The sequence below is a fragment of the Marmota monax genome, unplaced genomic scaffold (genome assembly GCF_021218885.2).
Source record: "Marmota monax isolate L192 unplaced genomic scaffold, Marmota_monax_Labrador192_F-V1.1 WCK01_AAM20220418_F8-fsc00039, whole genome shotgun sequence".
Classification (NCBI taxonomy): Eukaryota; Metazoa; Chordata; class Mammalia; order Rodentia; family Sciuridae; genus Marmota; species Marmota monax.
The window spans coordinates 3779637-3804257 of NW_026693602.1; the positions used below are offsets into that span (position 1 = coordinate 3779637).

At 41.9% G+C, this 24621-nt stretch overlaps 1 protein-coding gene across 1 annotated transcript in view; it reads left to right on the plus strand.

Moving 5' to 3' along the window:
* The first annotated feature begins 11946 nt into the window (after window positions 1-11946).
* Rnf150 (ring finger protein 150) overlaps window positions 11947-24621 on the plus strand; it is a 227251-nt gene continuing 214576 nt past the window's right edge. Inside the window, exon 1 of the mRNA XM_046459568.2 lies at window positions 11947-12475. Coding sequence (XP_046315524.1) covers window positions 11986-12475 — 490 coding nt within the window. The 5' untranslated portion in view covers window positions 11947-11985. The remainder of the gene's footprint in view (window positions 12476-24621) is intronic.

The window sequence follows — 24621 nt, forward strand, 5'->3', positions numbered from 1 at the left end:
TCTGAAGCTGGAGATCTGGGCCTAAATGAAGTACTTCAGGGCTCCTGCTTCCTGCTACCATCAACAAATCTGAGGATGTGAAATGAGAATTGAGAATTAAGGGTGCCATGACTAGAAACCTGAAAACTACCTAGATGTTCTCACTTAGTCTGGTCATATACCTATACCTAAATTAATGTTTTGCAAAACTCTCAAGGTGACTCGTATAGTAAGCAAGAGAGAAAGATACAAATTTTCACAAACATATACCTGCGTGCACATCTGATTATATATTTGTTTTCTTATGGTGAGGATCTAATAGTATAGCCTGGCCAGTGAGTCACTTTAACAACACAGGAATCATTCCCATTATAACTCTTTACACACTTAAGTTTCTCATTTAATGTCTGAGAATTTGGTGTGATTACAGAAGTGGTACTAAGTGGTAGCAGAACAGCAAATATTTACTGCTACTTGGCAGGAGGAAGTCACCACCCTATGAACTTTGAAATGGTGAATTTAAGCCTATTTTATAGATATTCTTATCATTTCCATTTTATATATTCAATAGAAATGCCTCTGTTGCATTATTAGTGCTGTCCTTTGAATTTTATAAGGGGCTAGTGTCAAAATAACCATTTAAATATGACGGTACTTTTTGCAAAAAAATGTTGAGACCTTGATTATTATACTATGATAACACAATGACTGTTGGTAAATATATTGAAATAAGTTATAAGTAAGAAAACATACACCTGAAGGCAAATTTGTTTTTATTCCTTTATGAAATAAATAAATAAAATCCCTCTTATGTTTCATTTTATGCCTAATTAGGACATGCTGATCAAATTCAGCACTCAAGAACAATAATTAATACATTCTTGTACTATTTAATCATATTTTTTTCTATTCCTTTTACTTGATGTCATGTTTTTTTTTCTTTTTTACTTGGCATTGGACTACTTTATATTATGATTGACTTTGTAATATGTATTACAAATAATATATACTAATTGTGTTTCTGGAATAGGTAGAATACAAATGTGAAGTAAATGTCTTAAATGACCAGATTGTATTTCAGTCTAGACCTTGAAATTGGACTTTGTCACTGATGAGCCCAGTTTGGAATTAAATGTTTATTAATGCTTTCAGGAGCAGGAATGCTCTTATACACCAGAAAATTTAAGGCCTGCACAGACTCATTTAATGAGGTTGAAGATTTGCCTTTTAAGAAGTTCACTTTAATTGCTGTGTGAAGACTCCTGGATGGGCAAGCCCACAATCCATTTGGAAGACTATGGTATTTATCTAGATGGGAAGGTTGGTGGACTGGCATAAGGAGGTAGTGAAACCACGGAGAAGAAGATCAATTTGAGATTTATTAAGAAGGCTGATAGATCTGCTATTTGGGAGTGTGACTGGGACCTGTGAGGGAAAGAGGAATTGAGAACTCCTAGTTTGAGAATCTGAGGGGCAGTGGTACCATATACTATATTAGGAAGGCTGGGATGAGAAGTTCCATGTTTGACATATTAATTTTGTGACACAAATCATCAATATCAATGTACAAAATAGGCAGTTAGATAAGTGAGTCTGAGGCTCAAAGAAAATAAATTCAGGAGTCATCAGTTGAAAGATGATACGTAAAACTGGGAGATGATACTAAACAGAGTATAAAAGGAAGTTAAGAGATTACAGCAATTCTTAGGTGCACATCTGTAAGGAGCCCCAACATTGCATGTTAACCTGAGGAGTCAAAAGAATAGTGATAAGGAAGACAAGGGAAAATGGTGTTTCAAACAGAAGGCCACAGTCAACAGAAGGCCAGTCAACCTAGCCCAGTGCTGGTGAGAGGTAAGACAGGTGAGAAAAGAGTTGTTTCCATTGGATTTGACAAAACGGTTCATTGGCTACCAGAGAAGTTTCCATAAAAGGTTTGGGTATGTCATTAGTTCATTTTCTGTTGTTCTAACAAAATACCTGAAATGGGGTAATTTATAAAGAATAATAGTTTGTTTGACTCATGATTCTGGAGCCTGGAAAGTCTAAGACATGATGCCAGCATCTGCTCTGCATCCACTTGGGAGTCTGCTCTGCATCTGGAGAGGACCTTCTTGCTGCATCATAACATGGTGGAGGGCATTACTTAGCAAGACGAAGCAAACATTCCAGTTCAGTTCTCTCTTCCTCCTCTCATAAAGTCACTAATGTCATTGCAGGGGTTCCCACCCTCATGACCTCATCTAATCCTAAATTACCTCCAAAGGCATTATTTCCAATTACATACAAATTTGGGGATTGAGTTTCCTACATATTCAAATCACAGTGGGGCAGAAGACAGAATATGGTGGGAGAGAGGATGGAAGAGAAGGACAACTACTCTGCCAAACACTGTTGAAGAGTTTTGCTGTCATAATGGAGAGGAATGGAGGGTGTAGCTGAGAAGCAGGACTGGGTTTCTGGCACTGCTAGAACTGGTTGGTGTGTTGCTGGAATTACTTCAATTAATAAGGGGTGATTAATGATGTGGGAGAGGGACGGAGTAACTATAGGAGAAAAGTTCCTAAGAAGGCAAGAGGGACGAGGGTCCAAGCAAGAGCTGGAGAGTTGGTCTTGATAGGCTAGCAGGTACTTTCCCCATTTGAACAGTGAGGAAGAATAAATCGGGGTGAAAGTAGACTAGATTTTAGGTCAAATGGTGGGAAAATGGGAAGTTCAATTTGAAAGGCTTTCCTTTTTTTAAAATTAATTAATTTATTCTAATTTGTTATTCATGACAGAAGAATGCATTTCAATTCATGGTACACACATAGAACACAAATTTTCATTTATCTGTGACTCTACACAAAGTAGAGTCACACCATTCATGTCCTCATACATGTACTTATGGTAATGATGTCCGTCTCATTCCACTGTCTTTCCTACCCCCAAGTCCCCTCCTTTTCACTCCCTCCCCTTTGCCCCACCTAAAGTTCCTCCATTCCTCCATGCTCCCCACCACCCTCATTGTGGGTCAGCACCAACATATCAGAGAAAACATTTGGCCTGGAAGGCTTTCTTTTATAAATAAAATTTGATGCGATATGTAAGTTTAGGGAAGCAAAACAGTTTACATGCACGCTATGGGGAAGTGGGCAACAGGTGTGAAATATGCAAAGGGGTGTGGGAGAGAGAACCTACCAGAGAAACACAGTAGGGTTTCCTGGAGATGCCAACGTGACACTTATGTCATGATCTGCTCAGTAGTGCCATCCTCGATAACATAACTTTTTATTTCTATTATTACAAACATTGGATAAAGGGGAGCCTCTTTCACTTTTGCCACCCCGATGCTCTCCACCTGACTGGTATGATAGTGTCTGTAAGGTCCTTGCTTAGCATCTGTACAGCCATCTTAAGTGACAGCCATCATTTTTTAAAAAATTTCACTTTCCTGTCCAAGGGAGTTTCTGAGAAAGACTCCCCACACCCTCATACCAACCCCACCTTTAACCGCCTGCATTAGGACCCACCCGGCTCTAATACCTGAGCCTGCTCCTTGAAAGTCCCAAATCTCTGACAAATACACTCTCGTGTGTATCTCTGCCTGGTCTCTGTCTTCATTCCTCACTCGCCCGTCTCCAGGTTCCTCACTTTCCTTTCAGTGTCATCTTTCTCACAGTTTATTCTTAACCCATCCAAAGTCAAATGCTTTTCCAGAGAGAGAGGAGACCTGTTCCTGTGTCAGTGGTGTTGGTGGCAAGTGTCCTCAATCAGAAATTCCAGGTGAGTTCTCCATATCCACTTGGAATCACCAAGAGAGCCAAGCCTAATCATAATCACGGATGAAAGGACCTGTTCTTGCCTTTGTCACCACAATGCAATAACAAGAAACCAAACAGAGAAGTGTATTTGACATGATCAAGAGAATCACTAAATGCACAGATTGTCAGAGTTGGAGAGAGCCGAGGACATCATCAATGCCAATACCTCCGTTTTACAGGACAGAAACTGGAGCAGAAAGGGACTGTCTGGGCTTTCACATTAGTTATCTGTAGCACCCAGGCAAGCATTCCATCTAGATAACCTCTGTGAAAACCAGCACAGGGCGGGGCTGAAGGGAAATAATAAATGTTATTTTCTATCCCCTGTTCCTCCCCAGTGACCTTACCATGTGGCCAGTCAATGGAAATGTATTAACGCTGTCGTCTTGTGACCAGCTCTGTGTGATTACAGCTCAGTGGATGTTTAGGAATTAGTACCAAGAGTAAAGTATGCCAAAATGAGTGATTAGTCATGCTGCAGCCTTGACCTAAATAGCAAATTAGGCACAGAGCTGGGATTAAAACTCAGGACACCTGTGCTTTTCAGTCCTAAGGCCATCTCGTCTCCCTGGATGTGCTCCATGGCTGTTCACCCGCTCTGTGGGAATGGGCTTCCTTGTAAAAAGGGAAGCCATGTGGAAGGGCATCTTTCTGAAGAGCCAAACTGAAAGGGCAGGAAGCGGACCCAGTTTCTCTCTCTCCTTTGGTAATTTTGACAAAGTGTAGTTTGAAGACGCTTGCTCTACCAGCTCCCATGGAGGGTCCGTGTGCAATGCTCTGAATGTCCCGGCTTGAAGACACGGCCCTCCCCTACCCCAGCTTTCTGGTGAGAAAGGACAAGATGATCTTAAAAAGAGTAGTAGAAGAAAAACAGCTCCTTGTGCCCAACAAGGAGCAATGGTTTAGAACAACAACAAAAAATGAATAACCATGTGAAAAAAATAATAATAAAAAAGAAAAAGGAAACAGATGTATCGTGGTGAAGAGTGTTTTGTTGGTTTTGGCTCAAGTCCCAAATGAGTGTTTCTAAGCTGACTTTCCCTATCTGGCCTCTCAGACAGGAGATTGCTTGGATGGGTTGTGGTTAAGGATAAGAGTGAAAAAAGTCCAAATTAAATGTCAAAATTGTATTGAAGACTGGAATTTTTTTTAAAAAATCATTTGATCATTCCAAGGAGCACAAGAAGAAAACATAAAAGGTTATTTCTAGCATCGAATTCTATTGTTCTGAAAATTGAGAAGTTAGTCAAGGAACAAAGAGCAAAGAAATGAGTATCCTTAGTTTCATGCGCACTCTCCCAAAATACTTTTCCAAAACCTCCCATTTCCATCTACGATACTTGCAACAGAAGTTGAAAAGGGCTTTTGGACCCGGATGTTCTTATGCTCTGCCTGTATGGCTAGTGTGTGGCCTCCTAGGAGCAATGCAGCCCACCCTCAAGAGCAAGAAGGGTGGACTGTGAAAGAAAACTAGAGGCAAAAATAACAGTCCTGAACTGAGCAAATGAGTATTAGCCAGAGGCAAAATAAATAAATTAATAAAGAAAGAAAGTGAAGTTACAAATAAGAGTCAAGTTAACACGAGAGTGAATAATATCTAAGACAAAGAGAACACCAATACAAGGGTAGAGCCCTTAAAACTGTAGCCCGGAGCCAGACTTCAGTAACAAAATCCCCACTTTAGGACTTACCAGCTGTTCAACCTCAGGCAAGTTACTCCACTTCTTTGAGTTTCTGTTTCCTCATTTGTGTAATGGGAATAATGATACCAGTCATCCTGAGAAATAATAAGAGAGGCTCTGCCAAGTGCTGGGAACAAATAGTGCCCATATATATATATATATATATATATATATATATATATCAAGTGCTCAACAATGTAGCTTGTTGTTACAATTTGTTATTCAACCCATTTATGGATGCCTACTATGGGCCAGACCCTGCAGCAAATGCTCGGACTACAAGTGCAAGTAGGAAATCCTCCCTGCACCAGCTTTGTAGACCTCAATCCGGTTATTTATGCTAAATGTGATGCACAATCAACCTGGCTCAATCATTACTATATTTTTTTTCCATTTCTATACAGAATTAATGTTCTCCCTGAATTATTCTCATGGGTGTGTGTTTTTAAATTACCACACCTTACCTTCCCAACTCACTTGGATGATCTCATCTGCCTCTAACACTAGACTCAAAATCCTTGATGGGAGAGATTCTATGCTATTATTTTGCACCTCCAGCCCAGAGCTTATTACCGAGGAGACAACCATCTACAGATGGTCCAACCTACACTGGTTTGAGTTTTGCATCACATTATAGTGATGCAAAAGCAATGTGCATTGAGTAGAAATTGCACTTTGAATTATGAATTCTGACCTTTTCCTTGGCTGGTGATATGCAGTTTGATAATCTCTCATGATGCTGGGCAGTGGCAGTGAGCCGATGACCACGAAGAAAACAAGGCATACTCCATGGTGGGCTGCATCGCTGAGCTACCAGTTTCACTGGATTAGGTATATTAAATGCGTTTCAATTTCTGATATTGTCACTTTATAATGGAGTTATTGGGACTGATCCCATTGTAAGTCAAGAACATAAATTTAAAAATTGACTTTCTTTACTGTTTGGAGGCACAGCAGTTTTAGACTCTGGTTTCCTCCTGCATTTCTGGTCTTGACCCCTCCAGAGTCCTAGAGGTCTCTCTCATTCTTCTTTGTGCCCAAAAAACATACATTGCCTTTCGTGTCTCTCAATATTCTTGGGAAGGGTGTAATCCCACCAGTTTTAAAGAAAAATTGTAGCTCAGTATAGTTAAATTTTGCCTGTGTGGCAGAGCTGAGATTCTAATCCTGGACTGTCTGGTGCCAAAGTTGCCACGCTACCACCGCCACACAAACTTCTCTTCAAACAAATGTGGAAGACTGAGGAGAGGAAAAATTTTCCTAGGTCAGGACACATGAAACAAAGTATCACAGCATATGATCCCATAGGAAATCGCTTTTAAAAATAATAATGCCAGCCTTTACACATAAGGGTCCATGAATGCCATATAATATTTTGAAGTCCTCCTCCTTCACAGTTATGCTTCCTCCCTTTTCATCATGGAGTTAGATATTTAGGAGCAAACAGTGACAAAAGGACATATGCAGAAGAATTATTGAACAGGTATCAACTTTTTAAAAATGCAGTCAATCAATCAGTGTAAATGATAATTACGGTATGCATTAAACCCTGTATGTTAAATCATCTGTGCATAAGAATTCTACTAAAGCATAAAAATTTGTATGTAAGCGTAGGAGGAATGGTGTTGTAGAATGCTACTATACACTTCTTAGAAGTCAAAGGTCAGATTCCCTTTGAATAAGCTGTGCACATTAATGGTGAGATAAAAAAGCAGTGTCAAGGTTGAGAGCCTCTTAGGGAAAGCCCAATCAGCTAGCACCCAGAGAACCGGGGCACTACCACTCTCTGCACTGGCTGCTCTGTTTCTGACTCAGACACAAACATGTTGCATGTGTTTAAGTCAAATCTGCTCCCACCCTGTCTAAAACAAGATCATCTCCCTACATCAAAGAACCCTGTGGAAATTACTAATTCTATTTGGCCTAGGCCGCTTGACTGGTGGAGAAAATCCTCCCACAGGCCAGGATTCGTTGCTAAGCTGTCCTCTGAGAATATTTTAAAAGCTGTTTGTGGGAGCTCACTTTACCCTGGTGCCTGGTGATGCCAACTTTTGAAAAAGCGATTTGGTAATCCTATATGGTAAAACACATAACTTGAAAAGTCTTCAAGTGCTTTGATCTAGTAATCTCCCTTCTCACACACAATGCTGAGGCAAATTGCATCTAATTGCCATTTTGGATACCTCTGGGCACCTTGAACTCTACCTCTCCAAAACTCTTGATTCTTATCCCAACCAGTTCTGCTTGCAATCTTCCTCATCTTGGAAAATGACAACCCCATCTTGCCAGTTGCTTTTCTTTCATACTCCACATCAAAGGTACCAGGGAAAAATACCGTTTGTTCCACCTTCAAAATGCACTGAGGAGATAATCACATCTCAACAGGTTCATTGCCACCTCCCTGTCATAGTCACTAGTTTCCATTTCCAAAATTGTTATAGTTCATTAACTGTCTTCCTTGCTTCCATACTTGCTCCAACAACTGTCAGAATAAACCGTTTAAAACACATCATATACTTGCAAAAGTAGGAACTCAAACATCTTCAAGGGATTCTCCTATCACCCAAAATACAATCCAAAGCATTCTCACTTTGACTGCCACATATGATCTGCCCTCCCATCTCTTCCGATCTCATCTCCTTTACTGTTTCTTTCACTGTTCTCGAGCCTCAGTGGCTGGGGTTTTAGCTCAGTGGTAGAGTGCTTGCCTGGCATGTGTGAGGCTCTGGGTTTGATTCTCAGCACCATGTATAAATAAATAAAAATAAAGTTCCATTGACAACTAAAAGAAATTTTATTTGTATATAAACAATCTTGCCCTCAGGGACCTTGTTCTTCTGATTTCCTCTTCCTGGTACAGCTGGTCTCCCAAACATTGTTATGAATTCCACTTCTTTCAGGATTCTATTAAAACATCATCTCATCAGAGCAACTGACCAAGTAGCACCTTATGCAAAATAAACTACCTATCTTACAGGTGCTCTACTGCCTTTTCCTCATAGCACCTGTTATTGCTTGTCATTATGGAAACTCTCAAACATTTCTGTTTACTCTGGCTCCAGAATGTCAATTCCACAGAGCAAGAACTTTATCTTTTTCCATTCCCAATTGTAAACTTAGTGCCTGGACCACTAACTAATGTATCAAAATACTCAGTAAAAATTGTGATATGAAGCTGGGGCTGTGGCTCAGTGGTAGAGCGCTCTCCTGGCATGTGTGAGGCACTGGGTTCAATCCTCAGCACCACCCCCAAATAAAGTATTGTGTCCACCTATAACTAAAAAATAAAAAAATTGTGATATGAAGAAATACAGAGGTGTTTGCTCTATAAGAATGTCATATATTTGACAGCAGATGTGATAAGGGATCTATGTTTTCCCCAAACACCAGCTCAGTAGGTCAAATATGCCACTGAAAATGTGCATAGTTGTGCTGGAGAGGAATCATTAGCACAAAGTTGGAAGCATATTAATGTCCCTCTTCCAGAAAAAAATGAACTTTGACTTTTTAACATCATGAACTGAGTTCCCAAGTTTTCTGAAGTGTGGCCAGAGAAAACAAAGATTTTATAGTAGATTTTCTTTCTCATTTTTTTTCCTGAACCATGTAAGAGCAAGTTGCAGATAGAACACCTCGTAACAACTAAATACTTCAGTGGGCATATCCCTACAAGGACCTTCTCCACAAAACTTCATGGTAAATATTCAAATCAGGAAATCACCCCAGGTGAAATATACTACCCAATCTACAGCCTTTATTCATTTTTTGCCAAGTGTTTAGTTTTCATTTCCAGTGCAGAAGAGGATCCAGGAACATTTGTTGCATTTAATCGTCAAGTCTTGTGTCTTCATCTTGGATCAGTTAGTTCTTCTTTCTTCTTTCTCTTTCATAAGAGTTTTAGAGAGGATAGACCTTTCATTTTGAAGGTGAGTATTTAGAAAGCAAGATTTCTGATCATTGCTTCGAGAGTCTGAATGGAGAGAGATTTGGTATATATGTTCATGTGTGTGTGTGTGTGTATGTATATATATATATATATATATATATATATATATATATATATTTAAAAATTTTTTAGTTGTCAATGGACTCTATTTTATTTATTTATATGTGGTCCTGAGAATCAAACCTAGTGCCTCACACATGCCAGGCAAGTGCTCTACCACTGAGCCACAACACAACCTGACACATATATATTTTTTTAAGTAATTCCATGCTCATTTTTAATCCAATCCCATACCTCAGAGTTTCTTATAGTTTTTTTTTTTTCAATATTTACAAATTCCTTCTCCAACAGTAAGAAGCTGGCTCCCATTTTCCTTATGAGAGTACTTATGCTGCTGCCTTCCTGACTGCCTATCTTCAGTCCCTAACTTCTCTAAGGGAAAGGGCACAGAAGGAGAGTCATACATTCTTCATGACACAGATTCTCCAAGTTTTGTGGCTAGAGGAAAACTGCTAAAAGATAGGTCTGGGGAATCACCATGGTTTGCATTTTTGCAGAATCTACCTGGGGGTTTGGAGCCAATGTACTCCTCCCTCAGATCTCTGGTGGTTCAGAAACCAGCAGCCAGGCATCTCCACTTTGCCTCCTTGGGCATTAGGCACTATAAAAAGCACTGTCCCAATTGCCTAGAAGCCTATTTTCTAAAACGAATAAGCTAGGAACACATACAAATCCAGCACATCAAATACCATAGAGACAGATTCTTCTAAGTAGTTCTTGTGCCTGCTTCTAATTTGGGTATAGCCGGGGCTCTCTGCTCTCCCCTAACAGCCACCAGCTGTTTGTACTGCTGCCCAAAAAAGAGAAGTTTTGCTGGTGGACATTCATTAACAGAGAGCTGTACATGTATTCAGGTCCTGGGGAAATGGTGGACTTTTTGCTTTTTGATATGAATTGGGTCCTGGTTCTGTGAGTGATAGGGGGGGAAATACCTGTGAGTGATTGAGAACCACCACACAAATATTTTTCAACACTTTATATTTTCGGTTTCTCAAACCAAGGAAACCATAGGTGAGAAAGGATAACAACCAAGCACTTAATTGGTAAGTAATTATGCTGTGCCACAGTTTTAAGATTACTCTAGGGAAACCGTATTCTCTGCTGAGTAGTTGTAATCTACATGCTCAACTGGAGAGCACTTGCTAAACAGTAACCCAAACAAATCTCCCTTGCCTATTGATGTTGTGAGTGCTCTGATGCCAGTCATGACAACCAAAATAAATACAGAGAGAAATGGCTCATCCAGTCTCTTTTCCTCCAGAGTTAGACAATGTCCACTTTATAAGGGGGGAAAATGTCACGTGTTTGTTTCCAGATGGGAGAAAAGAAGCCTGCCTATTTCTATACCCACCCTAACAGAGTGGTCCCTAGACCAGCAGCATTAGATCATCTGGGAACTCCTTAGAAATGTGTGTTCTGGGGCCCAACCCAGGCCTACTAGACCAGAAACTTCACAAGGCCCATTAGTCTGTTTTAAAACTAAAGTTTAATAGACAATGTTCTAGATATTTCAGGAGCAGTGTTAAAAGACCTTGAGACTAACAAGATTTAGACTTTGGTCCCGGGTCGGGTACTAAGGGAGCTCACCGTAGTTCTTCCAGCAAATGAAAAGGTTGTTTACAAGAGGCATATTTTGCTATATTTAAGGCACAGGAAGTTGTTTCTGTACTTATAGGTCAAGGGGTCGCTTCCCCTTTTGCCCCCACCTGGATTATGTCGCAAACTGATGGTGAATGTGAGACCCGGCAGGGGTCGCTGCCGTCCATGGAGAGAGACTGAGGGAGCGTGGCAAGTGAAGCCCAGAAGCTTTGACATCACACTAAGCTCCTCCTTGCACGCACACATACACACACACACAAACATATACAGACACTCATACACACACACACGGACCGCGTAACTCCTCTCTTCCCACTCTCTCCCATTCTCCCTGAGCCGACCCCTCCCGCTGCAAGCGTGTGTCCCGGCACAGCCATCAGCCAGGCCAGGAGCGCACGCAGCTGCCCCAGCGAACCGGTGCGCAGTGGGGGCGGCCGCCAGGGCTGCGGCCGGACCCGCTCACCCCGGCGCTCGGCTGCGGCGGCTGGGACACCCCGCCTGCGAACGGCCGCGCCCGCCCCCGCCGGGGCCGGAGCGGGCAGAGCTGCCACCCAGCACGCTCCTGGGCCCCCTGCCACCCCATGAGAGAAGAAGCCGGCCGAAGGAGCAGGACGCTTGGCAGCTGGACTCCTCCGCAAGCCGGAGCGCCCCCTCCTTTCTCACCCCCAGCGCGCCGGAGAAGCAAGATGCAACCGTCGCTCTTCGGCTAAGAGGCGAAGGGGCCGGCGCCACCCGCTCGCCCGGAATCTGGTCCCCGAGGCGGCTGCGCGTCCCAGCCGCGGCCCCACGGGCCCGGGAGTGAGCAGTAGCAGCAGCAGCTGGAGAAGCGGCCGGCCCGGGGTTGGCCCGGGCTGGGGAGGAGGGACGGGGCGGGAGGAGGGCGCGGGGGGCGGGGAGGGGGCCCCGGCGGATAAAGATGGCAATGTCTCTCATCCAAGCGTGCCGCAGTCTGGCTCTCTCAACATGGCTGCTTTCCTTTTGTTTCGTGCATCTGCTCTGCCTGGACTTCACCGTGGCCGAGAAGGAGGAATGGTATACCGCCTTCGTGAACATCACCTACGCCGAGCCCGCGCCGGACCCCGGGGCCGGGGCTGCGGGCGGCGGCGGCGGCGGCGCCGAGCTGCACACGGAGAAGACAGAGTGCGGGCGCTACGGGGAGCACTCGCCCAAGCAGGACGCCCGCGGGGAGGTGGTCATGGCCAGCTCGGCCCACGATCGCCTGGCTTGCGACCCCAACACCAAGTTCGCCGCGCCGACCCACGGCAAGAACTGGATAGCCCTCATCCCCAAGGGCAACTGCACGTACAGGGATAAGATCCGGAACGCGTTCCTGCAGAACGCCTCCGCTGTGGTTATCTTCAACGCGGGCTCCAACACCAACGAGACCATCACCATGCCCCACGCAGGTGAGTTGCCCCGGCGGGTGCTGGGCGGGTGCGGGGGAGGGGAGACAGAGGACCGAGGCGCCGAGAAAGATCCAGCTCCTGCAGCCCAGCTCCTTTCTGGAAAGTCCGTGCTGCGCGGAAGACGCGTCTCGGTTCCCCGGACCTATTAAGTTTTGCCCCGCGTCACTTTGGGGGCGGGGGATTACAAAGAGTAGAGAATGCACTATATTAGGCAAATATCAAAGAGCTTGGCATAGCGCCGCTCGGACGCGGCTTTGTTGAGGTGGGCTAACTTTTCTGAGAAGACTTTGGAAGGCGGGCTTTGGAAGACAGGGTTCGGATATTGGTCTTGGTTAGTGACCGGTTCTGCACCTGTTGGGAGCCGGTGTATCTGATAACTCGCTCTGCACTCGGGTGTGTGCATCAGGTGCTCCCCTGATGCATGTGTCTGTGTATCAGGAGGTGGGTAGAGTTACCTGCTAGCAGCTTGCCACTGCAAACTTGCTTCTTCTGCAAGTTAGGTTTCCGCTCTTCGTGGGAGATTAACAGTCCCCCCTCCCTCACTGGTTTTACGCACGTCATAAATAATATTGAAAGTAACTGAGCTCTGCCAGGCTGTCATCCTGAGAAACTGACAGGCACGCACATTGGTGAATAAAAACAATCCTCAGCAAGCCAAGAAGAGCATCGTGGCCATGAAGTTATAACTACTTTTCCAGTGTTCCATTACCCCTTGCCTGATTGGAAATTTAAATATGTTCAAAATTTTCTTTCTGGCAAGAATAAGGCGATTTCAGGGTGGGGAAAAAAGTAAGCTTTTCTGGTGATCTTAAGTACCAGAACTAGAAATATACCCCAAAGTTCAACTTGATGACACTTGTTTCTGACATGTGCAATGCTTCCCTGATAGGAAAAAAAAAATTAAAAGCTCTATTTTTCAGGATTGTTAGCATAAGCCACTAGGTTTAGCAGAGGAGCCTCCTTGAGTGAAGGGTACTGCTTGTATCTGTGTGCCTGAGAAGTAGACCTCCTTCCTTAGAGGGGCTCCTGGCCTGAGGCTGTGGCATACAGTGGAAGGCAAGAGGGACAGAAGTGGCAGATGTGTTTTCTGACTGGAGTAGCCTAATCAAAAATATTTTCTTTTGGAGCCAGATTAAAAAAAGCAAAAAACACTGAAATGGAACACCAAACTTTGGTTACATTCATGGAGGTGTTCTCTTTGGGGACAAGTTTCCATTCCAAGAGCTCATGTCTCCTATTAGTGAAATATATCATGGATTTGCCTCTGGTAATCAACACCAGCTGTTATAGTCAAGGAAATTTGTCAACCTTAACACAAGTAGGTGGGGAGGGGAAATGTTAGAGACTTAGGAAACACAGGCCAGAAAAAACGCAGTGCTGAGTTAGTTAACAACAAGGAGGGAGGCCAGTTACCTTAGAAAAGTTAGGATACAGCACTTTAGAAATATTCTGTATATTTCCTTGAGTTCAACAGTTTTCTAGGAGAAAAAAGATTATTCTCTGACCCTAATCAGAGGAGTGCTGCTTAAATTTGATGTCCAAAGATGTTAGGACTCTGGAAGAACGCTTTAAGTCATGTAAAGTATCTTTAAATAAACATTTTGTTTAATGTAGAAGATCCAGAGGGTGGGAAGAAAGGTATGAAGGAAAGGTTTTCTTGGTTTCTTAAACTCCAAGAGAATTGTTAACTGACTTTACAGGATTCTTTAAATATGTCCTTGTGCATAAGCATGAAATTTTAAACTCAGCTTCTTTGAGCACAAAGTAAGGCATCATTTGTTCCTTTCTAAAAAGGTTTTCCAGGACTGGCAACACACTGGATCAATTAATGGCTGGCCTGTTCTTAAAGAAAGCACTAAGCTGATTTTCCATACAAGTGAGACTTGATTAAGGCATGGTGGGAGTAAAAGGTATACTAATAGTAAAGTTGTAGACCAAAAAAAAAAAAAAAAAAAAGATAAAGGAGATTCTTTACTATCTAATAGTTTCCTGTTTCCAAAAATGTGTTAATGCTTTGAGAATAGCCACAAAGCTCCATCTTATCTTTTGACATTTTGCCACATTAGCCAGAGGTTGCACTGATTTCTGTTAAAGTCTTAGTATAAGGAAATATGTGACAGGGTAGCATGGTAAACCCGTTGTTCACACTCATATTCCTCTGTCTGAATCTCAAAACAGCCAGCACTGGTCTGGCGGTCAATGCCTTATACTTGGTTCCAGAACTTAAAAGTCGTTACTTTTTCTAGTAACATTGGAGTCAGAGTTCTAAATTCATGTTAGGAAATTATACATTTTAGATGCCAATCAAATATTCTTATTTTGTGATTTTGGAATGCTATGTATCAGAGATCCTTATAGGGGTAGACTTTTTAATTCAGTCCTCAAAAAGTTTAAAAAAATTCAAAATCTGATGTTATATCTCCTCTTCTTTAGGTCCTTTATTTAATTTTATTTTTTTATTAGTTACACATGACAGTACAATGATCTTGACAATTCATACATTTGAATCAAATGGGGTATAATTTCTCATTTTTTCTGATTGTACAGGTTGCAGAAACACATTGGTCATACAGTTTTATTTATATGTAAATATGTATATACATACATACATACATACATACATACATGGGCTGGGGATCTAGCTTAGTTGGTAGAGTGCTTGACTAGCATGCACAAGGCCCTGGGTTCAATTCCTGGCACCACCAAAAAAAAAAAAAAAAGTGAAAGGAAGGAAGAAGTAAGTTAGTTCTAAAAAAGAAATAGGTCCTTTATTTTTTTTAACTTAGTGGCTTTTGGTGAAAAAAGGATTTGGAGTTATGCAGACCATCTTTGAATATCTAGGCATTCGGTGTGATAGGACAGTAACACAACCAGTATCTTGAAATTCAATTAAAAAGACTTTTTTTTTCTTTTTTCTTTTATAAGCCCTTCCTTTTTGATTTTTTTTCTTTTCCCAAATAAATGATTTTGAGTTTCTGCCACTTCTGCAATTGTGCTTTCTCATTCACAAAAATGCAGAGTCTCCTAGGATAGACTAGTCTAAGTTTTACTTTATAAGAAGTTACTTTGCCCAGTATAACAGCTTTATTGAGATGTGATTTACATACTAAACAGGTCACTTACTTAAAACATACAACTCAATGTATTTTAGTATAGTGATGGAGTTACACAATATCATGTTAATTCCGTAAAGAAACCCTTAATAGCTGTGGGCTGTTACTCCCATTCTTCCCCAACTCCAGCGCTAGGCAAACACTAATCTGCTTTCCATCTTTCTATTTACCTCATCTGCTCATTTTATGTGAATGGAATCAGGTCTGTGGACTGCTGTGCCTGACTTCTTTCTTACAGCAGTGTTTCCAGTGTCCAACAAGGCTGTAGCATGTGTCCTGTCATGACTTCATTCCTTTGTGCTGACAAATAGTACTCTATACTATGGATGCTCCGCACTTACCTGTTCATCAATTGATGGATATTTAGGTGGTTTCTTTTGTTGTTGTTGTTGGTTTGTTTAACTAATGCTACTGTGAATATTTATGCATAAATTTTCGTGTGCCTCTTCTCTGGGGTATATTCTGAGTAAACTTTTTGGGTCATATGGTAGTTTATGGTTTAGCCTTTTAAGGAAACACCAGACTCTTTTCTGAAGAGACCGAGCCTTTTTTCCATTCCTACTAGCAGTGCATGAGGGTTCCAGTTTCTCCACATCCTCATAGGATTTGTTATTACCCATCTTTTTCATTTTGTCCATTTAAGTGGATGTGAAATTTTACCTTCATTGTGGTTTTAATTTGAATTTCCCTGATGACTAATAGGTACTTTAAAAATATACTCTCTCTCTCTCTCTCTCTCTTTTTTTTTTATACCGGGGATTGAGTCCAGGGGTGCTTAACCACTGAACCACATCCCCAGCCCTTTTATTTAGAGACAAATTCTTGCTCAGTTGCTGAGGCTGGCTTTGAACTTGAAATCCTCCTTCCTCAGCTTCCCAAGTCGCTGGAAGAATATACTCAATTCATGTTCTCCTTCTCATTTTGCTTCCTTTCCTCTTTTTATCAGCCAGTCTTTATTCATTTCTGGATTTTCAAGTCATATACTTTTTGTCCTTCCGAAGAGAGAGTGATGAATAGAGAAAACTGCTTCTCCCTGATATGGGAGCAGTGGCCCAAAAACTTATATGTCCCCTATCAAGAATTGTGAGGGGCCACATCTGTAGTAGAAGAGTAACCTGGGGGCTAGAGCAAAAAGGGGTTCTGGAATGCAGCCCTCCCCCCATGGTGAGAGCCCTGGAAGTGAACATGGAGGTGCTGGTGAAGAGTGGGAGCTGGTCTGATGCCTGCCTGCAAACCTTTTTTCCATATGCTCTGAGGGAAGTGATAGCAGAAATTTCTAGAAACCATTTACAGGAGCCATTAACCAGGAGAGCAGCCTCTGAGCGACCCACTTGGGTTTGTGTCCTGACTCTGCTACTCTCTTTGTATATCTTTGAGTAAGTTTTCCACCTCTTAGGGCTTGAGTTTCCTCATTTGTGACACAAAGATAGTAGCATCTACCTCAGTTGCTTGTTCTGTGAATTAAATGGGTTAACACACACTGGGCTCATACCTTAGCTGACACATAGCAGCCAACATTAACCCTCATGAGCCCTGAACTCAGTGACACACACTGACATTCAGGTACCCTAGGCTGGACCATAATACCCCTAGGACGCACTGAGACCCTGGAAGCCTTGGGAACATTCTCTTTATTTACTTACGTTTTCATGTTTTAGAGGTCCAGACAGTCAGGCCCATTTTGGTTTGTGGCCTCAGTGACTTGAGAGATGCGTTCCAGCTCTCTCTAAAGATTGGTGGGCATCTTCTAACCTCCTTTGCATGCGTGCTAACTCTTGGCCTGAACTGCAGTGTTGTCACAGCATAGACATGCGTGATCCACAAGGTAAATGTGTGTGGCATTGCTCTCGAGTTGCCAGGTCCTGTAAGTGGTGATTTTTCTCTTTTTCATTTTTTAAAAGAGTATGCTTGCTAGCTTTCTTTCTGCTATTTACAAGTACATATTTAAGAGGGAGTTAAGCCTCTAGCTGTCTGGGAAGAACTTTTGAGAGGCTGAGTTTCTAATATCAACTTGGGGATGAGCAGAGAGAGCAGGTGGCTACAGAAATGATTTAGAGACAAGCTTGTCCTTGGAAAGCGGGAGCTCAGGATGGAGTTGATCCATGTGTTCTACATTTCTCCAAGGGTGGAAGGGAACTAATTGACTGACAAAGGCTCTTTTCCTGTGCTGGTGGGTACCAATGGTTTAATTCCCATCCTGCCCAGGGGCCAGGGGTTTGGGACCCCAGCTTTATGGAGTCAAACTGGGATCAGTGAGGAGAAGATGTCATTAAAAACAGGCCTGCTTCTGCAAAGTGTTTAAAAGTGAAAGAGATTTCTTTGGCTAAGCATTCTTTAGCATTCAGATTGAAACTGACCCAGTAGAGTTGCTGATCCCAGGATTCCCACACAGGGTTCCAGTGGATGATGTCTGAAGGGCCTCCCCAAGCCTGAAAATATAGTATTCTCTATCATTTGGGTATTTAAGAAAAATATTTCTAACCTGCAATCCCAGCTACTCAGGAGGCTGAGAAAGGAGGATTGCAAGTGTGAGATTAACTTGGACAATTTTGTAAGACCCAGACTCAAAATAAATTTGTAGCCAGGCATGGTGGCCCATACTTGTATTCCCAGTGGCCCAGGAACCTGCGGCAGGAGGATTGCTAATTCAAAGTAAGCCTCAGCAAATTAGTGAGGTCCTAAGCAAATTAACGAGCCCCCGATCTCAAAATAAAAAATAAAAAATGGGCCGGGGATGTGGCTCATTGGTTAAGTGCCTTGGGTTCAATCCCTGGGACCAAATAAATAAATAAAATAAATTTGTAAAAAGGGGCTGCAGATGTAGCTCCACAGTAGAGCACTTGCCTAGTATGCCCAAGGCCCTGGGTTCAATCCCCAGTATTGAAAATGAACACACACACACACACACGTATATTTATTTATATACCAGGAGTCTTAGTTCCCACTTCATTTTTCTCCTCTGATGCAATACAGAAACTATATCATTAATGCTTTAGTCTCAATCATCCCAACCCAATCTCTCTCTCTCCACTTATTATATATCTATATGTGTATTTATTTATTTTTCACTAAACCATGACTCTTCACCTCGCTCTCTACTTATGGGCAGCTATCCAGTAGCCAGGAATTCCAGCCTCTGTTATTAAAAGCCACAATTCATTGTGTTAAATAACACTCTTGGCAGTGTAATTAATATGGCCTAGGCATTTCACGACACCGAATGGCTTGTTTACATATCTTTGGTCATAGAAATACGTATCTGGGGGGATTTGGAAAGAATTCTACCTTCTCTTTCCTAATCTTTAGCATAGTAAGAACTTGATCTTTATCTCTTCTTGTGTTTTTTCTTCTTAAAAATCCCCTGGATTCTCAAAAAAAGGAAGTGATTTTATGACCATGAAATCTGGGAAGTTCTAGGAAGAACCTGGAGCTTTTTATTTATAGCCCCTTCTTATAGTTTTCAGAAAGGAGTGATTATGCTTTGGATGTAAAGTTCATTTGTTTAGAAACCTATGTCTGCTTTTTGAAATGAAGGAACTTGATCATCACTGTTGTCTTTCTGAACATGAAACTTGGGTTTCCAAAGAATTTCGTATTTTGACAGCTCTTAAGTTGAGTTTATCCCTAGAAGAGACACTTTATCTGGTGTATACTCTAAATAGGATCTCATGTATTGCCGAGTGACTGAAGCGATGCTGGCAATCTGTGCATTTGATCATGTAAATTGAGAGATGCTAAATTTGAATTAGAATGAAGTTCATATTCAATTCAGATTATCTCTGCTCTTGAGGGTTTTGTTGGTAATATAATACCCCCCCCCCAAACAAGATGGTGTTGTGCTGGGCAGTGTTGCTCTAAGTCACAGCTATGATAGGTATAATATAACATTTACTCTTAAACTTTGAGTGATTAATCACTTGGTGGTTTAATTTGTGGCAGGATAAATGTGCTTTGTCTTTGAAAGCCTAAATGTTAATGATCATGATTATATCTAGCTCTTACTTTTTCTATAATAAAGCAGGAAAATCACATTTATCTCACTGTTTCAAATTTGTGGTTTTAAACTGATTCCTATAAGTAACCTTTGCCTTTTTGCTTTGCCTGTTCTATCACACATGGTGGTATTTAAAGACACTTTTCCACTGGAAGCAAGCATCATTTGTCAGAAAATTAAAACTTACATGTTGGATATTTTCATATTCAATGTGTGAATGTATATTTCATAGTAAAAGATTTTTATAAAAAAAATTTTTTAGATGTTAATGAACCTTTATTTTATTCATTTATTTATATGTGGTGCTGAGAATCAAATGCAATGCCTCATACATGCTAGGCAAGTGCTCTACCACTGAGCCACAACCCCAGCCCCATAGTAACAGATTTTTTAAAAACGATCTTAGAAATAACTTGGTACTAAATGTATGGCTCATTCACATCTTATCCAGGCAGAAATAGTAGGTGAGAAGGCTGTAAGAAAATGCTTTGTATCCTAACCAGTAGAGCCTGACATCTCTCCACCATGAACTACTTTTGTCTTCACAGTCCACGTATGCACTAGTGACGAGGTGAAGACTCTAGGAGTTTTTGTAGGTATTGTCAGTGGGCACGTGCAAATGCCTTTTCTCCCCTGTTATGGTTTGGACACAAGTTGTCCCTTAACGGCTTAATGCTGGAATATTCAGAGGTGAGATAATTGGATTGTGAGAGCCCTCCCCTACTTAGTCCATTTCAGTCTGAAGGCACTCACTGGGTGGTTCAGTGCATGCAGGTGGGGCATGGCTGGAGGAGGTGGGTTCACCATCCCTGGGGCCCCTTTTCCTGGCTGCCACAGCTGAGCAGCTTTCCTCTGCCCCACCCTTCTCCCCTGAGTGCTGCTTCACCTTGGGCCCAGAGTAATGGATTCAGCCCACCTTCAACTGAGCCTCTGGAACCATGAGCCAAAATAAACTTTCCCTCTTCTATGTTGTTCTTGTTGGGTATTTTGGTCACAGTAATGAACAGCTGACTAACACATTCCCCTTAACTTTTTCTTTTTTCTGGACCTCACGTTCTTCAGAAGCTATTCATCTGGCTATTCTGTAGCTGTGAGCTGACTAAATCTACATCAGAAATGTAACTCCAGATGGCCCAAAGAATAGTGGAAGAGAAAAGATGTTTTCCCTTCATTTATCAGGAAAACGCCTGGAATGTTCTTCCTCCTGGACATTCACAGGGCTGGCTGCCCCTTCAACTCTCTCCCTCATGTGACCCCATCACTGGGGCTTGGCCACTCTGTTGAAATCAGCAGCAACATCCCCTTCCCCTCATCCACGCACACTCTACCCCTCTCCCTGCTCAGTTTTACTTACCATTAACATGGTGATTTTATCTCGTCCTGCCAGAACATAAGCTCCACAAGATCAGGGTTTTTAGGCAATTTTGTTCATGGTTAACTTCCCCATTCCTAGAAGAGTTCAGTAAATATCGTTAAATTATCTGGAGACCCAGAAAGATGAACTGTGTTAATATTTGTTCCTCTCTATTTCATTACAAGTATAGTTCCATGATGTCAAGCATTTTTTCCTTAGTTTTTGGCTCATATAAATGAAGTCAGAAAGATTTTTAATTTGAGTTCTCTTTCCAAATATGCATCTATTTTGTAGAATGAGGCATAAAGCAGGTGCCTAATTTAGTCCTTGGTCTAAGGAAAAGACATTCTGTAACCAGTTGAAGAACATTGGGTTTTAAAACATTGGTAATCATATAGCATTCTGTGCGTGTGTCTGTTGTCCCAAAGCTTTTAAAAATACATAAACATATACATTGATTTTTATTTTGAATGAAACACGTGTCAAATAGAAAATTTTAAAAATTTAGACCACTTAAAAGGTAGTAGAAAATAATAAAAACTCGGCATAACCAGGAATAGGAGTATAGTAGAGTGCTTGATGCAGCCCTGGGTTCAATCTCTAGCACACACACACACATACAAAAAATAGCATAACTACTCCCTTATTCTATTTACTTATATGCTTCATTATATTGTATTGACTTTTACCAGATTGGGAATGTATTGCATACAAGTTTTGTAGCATTTTAAAATGTAATGGTCCATTTTGAAATTTCCTTAATGCTTCCATGAAATTTCAGTGCTGTTTCCTCTTTTCTCTTATACAAACAGTGCTTCAGTAAACATCCTGATGGAGCTAAACATGGGTGGGTACCCATGATTACCTTCTTAGGTCAAGTTCCAGAACATGGGATTAGTCAAAGGCTATTTGTGTGCAGCTATAGAGAAGGGTGTTTGTTTGTTTTGCTTTTTTTTTTTTTTAATAGCCTGTTAGTGAAGTCTTTGGATGAACGTTCACAGACTGACCTGGTGCTCCTTTGGAGAAGAGTATCTTGTCAGTTACTAGTGGTAGCAACTGTCCTGCTGCCGCTTGGTCCTGTCTCAGCTTCCCAGCGTCATTTTGCCACAAGCTAGACCAGTCTGGCAGCTAAGCCAAGACATACAAGGTGAGGACTTAGAGGTGAAGAGGCCCCAGTGATAGAGCCGTCAGCACCTTGACTGGTGAACGCCTGCTCTTCACTTACACACTTGTGCCTGGGGTATGTTGAATGCAGATTGAAGCAGCAGTTGGGAAACTCATTTCAGCTGTTGTTTTAGGCAGCTTTTTCTCTACTGTGACTAAAAGACCAGACGAGAACAATTTTAGGAGAGGAAAGGTTTATTTGAGAGTTCACAGTTTCAGAAGTCTCAGTTCATAGACAGCTGGCTCCATTCCTTGGGGCTCAAGCTGAGGCAGAACTTCATGGTGAAAGAGTGTGGCAGAGGGAAGTGGCTCATATGGTGATCAGAAGCAGAGAGACACAGAGAGAAGGAGGGAGAGAGACAGACAGACACCACACACACACACACACACACACACACACTCACTCCACTGACTGGATACAAACTATATACCCCAAAGGCATGCACCCAATGACCCACTTCCTCCTTTGTTAATTATTTAGGGAATTGGAGTTTGTTTTTTTTTTCCTTTGAAAGAATCAAAGTCCTCCAGGGAGGAAATAAAAAGAAATAATACTTCAAAAAACATTTCCTAAGGATTGTAATGCTAAAAGATCTCACGCACTATGGCATCGCTTTAACCATGGATGAGAGATCACTAATACCCGGATCCAGGGAACCAGCAAGAAGAAAACAAGTGGAAACAGCTAGGTATGGGAAAGGATGCGTATCGCCACAACATAGTCAAAAGGTACAAAAATGAATGCCAGATGACTTGACATCTTATTTAAATCAGGGGATATTTTATTTATATGATAAACTTCTTTTTTTGATTGTAGTCTTTCAGTCTTAAGTGGTCACCCTGGGTTATTTGTAACAAGTAGGAAAACCTTCTGTTTCACTCATTGTGGTTGTCATTACCCAGTTTGGGAGGCAGAATAGGTTATTGGTGAAGGATGGGCTCTGGGACATGACCATTCCGGATGTGGACAGGGTATGGCCTCTTGCCTAGGGACATGTTAGCTACACAGGGCTGGAAGTAGAAGTTTGAAGTCTTTTAGCTGGTGAAGATGAGTTTCCACTATTCTAAGAAGTGAAGAGCCACCAGGAACTATAAGTCTTGCTTGTAGAGAGGGTCCGGAAGCTCAGAAAGCAAGTGTTTAACCGAAGCCTTGAAGTCCTCACCTGTGAACTGAGCCTGGTGTTTTCCATCGGAGCTGTTGGAATTGTTACACTGTCTAATGCAGTAAAGGGGCAACTCTGAGCGTTTAATTAATATGGACCATGATCACTGTCCAAAGAAACATGTTCCGAATCTGATCACATCCTACCATGGATATCACCATCAATGAGTCTGGGCTATCAAGATCTCTTGCCAGGACTGCTGCGGTGACCCTCCACTAATGTCAGTTCCATTCCTGCCTTTACCATGCCAGCAGACAGTGGACTTTTGAAAATAGACACCAAAGGCAGTCACTCCTTTGCTCAAATCTTCTAGAGACTTCTCATCCTATGTGGAACCAAGTCAGAGATCTTCCCTTGCACCCAGGGCCCTGCCTGATTTGGCTCCTGCCACCTGTCCAGCTTCTTTTCCTCTATCACTTCTTTACCGGTTCCTCCCCAGCTCCTCTTATCTTCTCGTTGGTCCTCAAACACTCCGAGCATGGTCCTACCTCAGGATCTTTGCAAAACCTTTTCCCCAGATTTTTAAAGGAAATTATTTAAAGATCTCTTCATGCTGCTGAAATATTTGAGAATGACTCCCAAACAAGAATGTCTAGCAGCCCCGTATCTGTTTCCCTCATATTTAAACAATTCATGAACTTTTAAATTTAGCTTGTTATTTTCTCACAGTATATCTGCTAGCAAAGTATAGTTTGGCAGCATTAGAGAATCCTGGGGGTTTATTGCTCAGGTGAGCAGGGACTGTACCCGTCACCAACCTCCGTTTTTGCAGGTTCTTCCCAGATCACTTCTTCATGTCCCCAACTTTGCCCAGTTTCAGTCTGCTCCTCATTCTCAATTTGCTCTTATTTTTCTTTTCATACCTTGGAATTAGATTTCATCCATTATATACCCCATTACGCTCTGTCTCTCCTATGAAAATATAAACTCCATGCAGGTAAAGGTAAAATTATCTTGTCAGCATCTGTTTTCCTAGGGCCTGGCAAGGAAAGGCATGCAGTAAGTAGCTACTGAAAATATGAATGACTGACAAACTGTGTGCTGTCCATAATTCTCAGGGCACTGCTCACTTACGGGATGAAATGACGACTTATGACTTTATATTATATGTGTTTTATTTGCCTCATAGGGAGGCAAAATTTAATTTGCATTATTGGAAACTTGGTTTCATGACCTGTGCATAGCAGAGCTGTTCTTACTGGGACTATGCTAAGGAACTTGTGTACTCTCTAATTTGGATTTAACTTCTGATATCTCTTGTTCCACCCTTTCCATCTGCTGACAGTAGACAACTAGGGAAGGATGGTGCCTTAGACCCTTTATCTTTTGGCTTCCTTTTGGGTGGTGGGAGGCCTGGG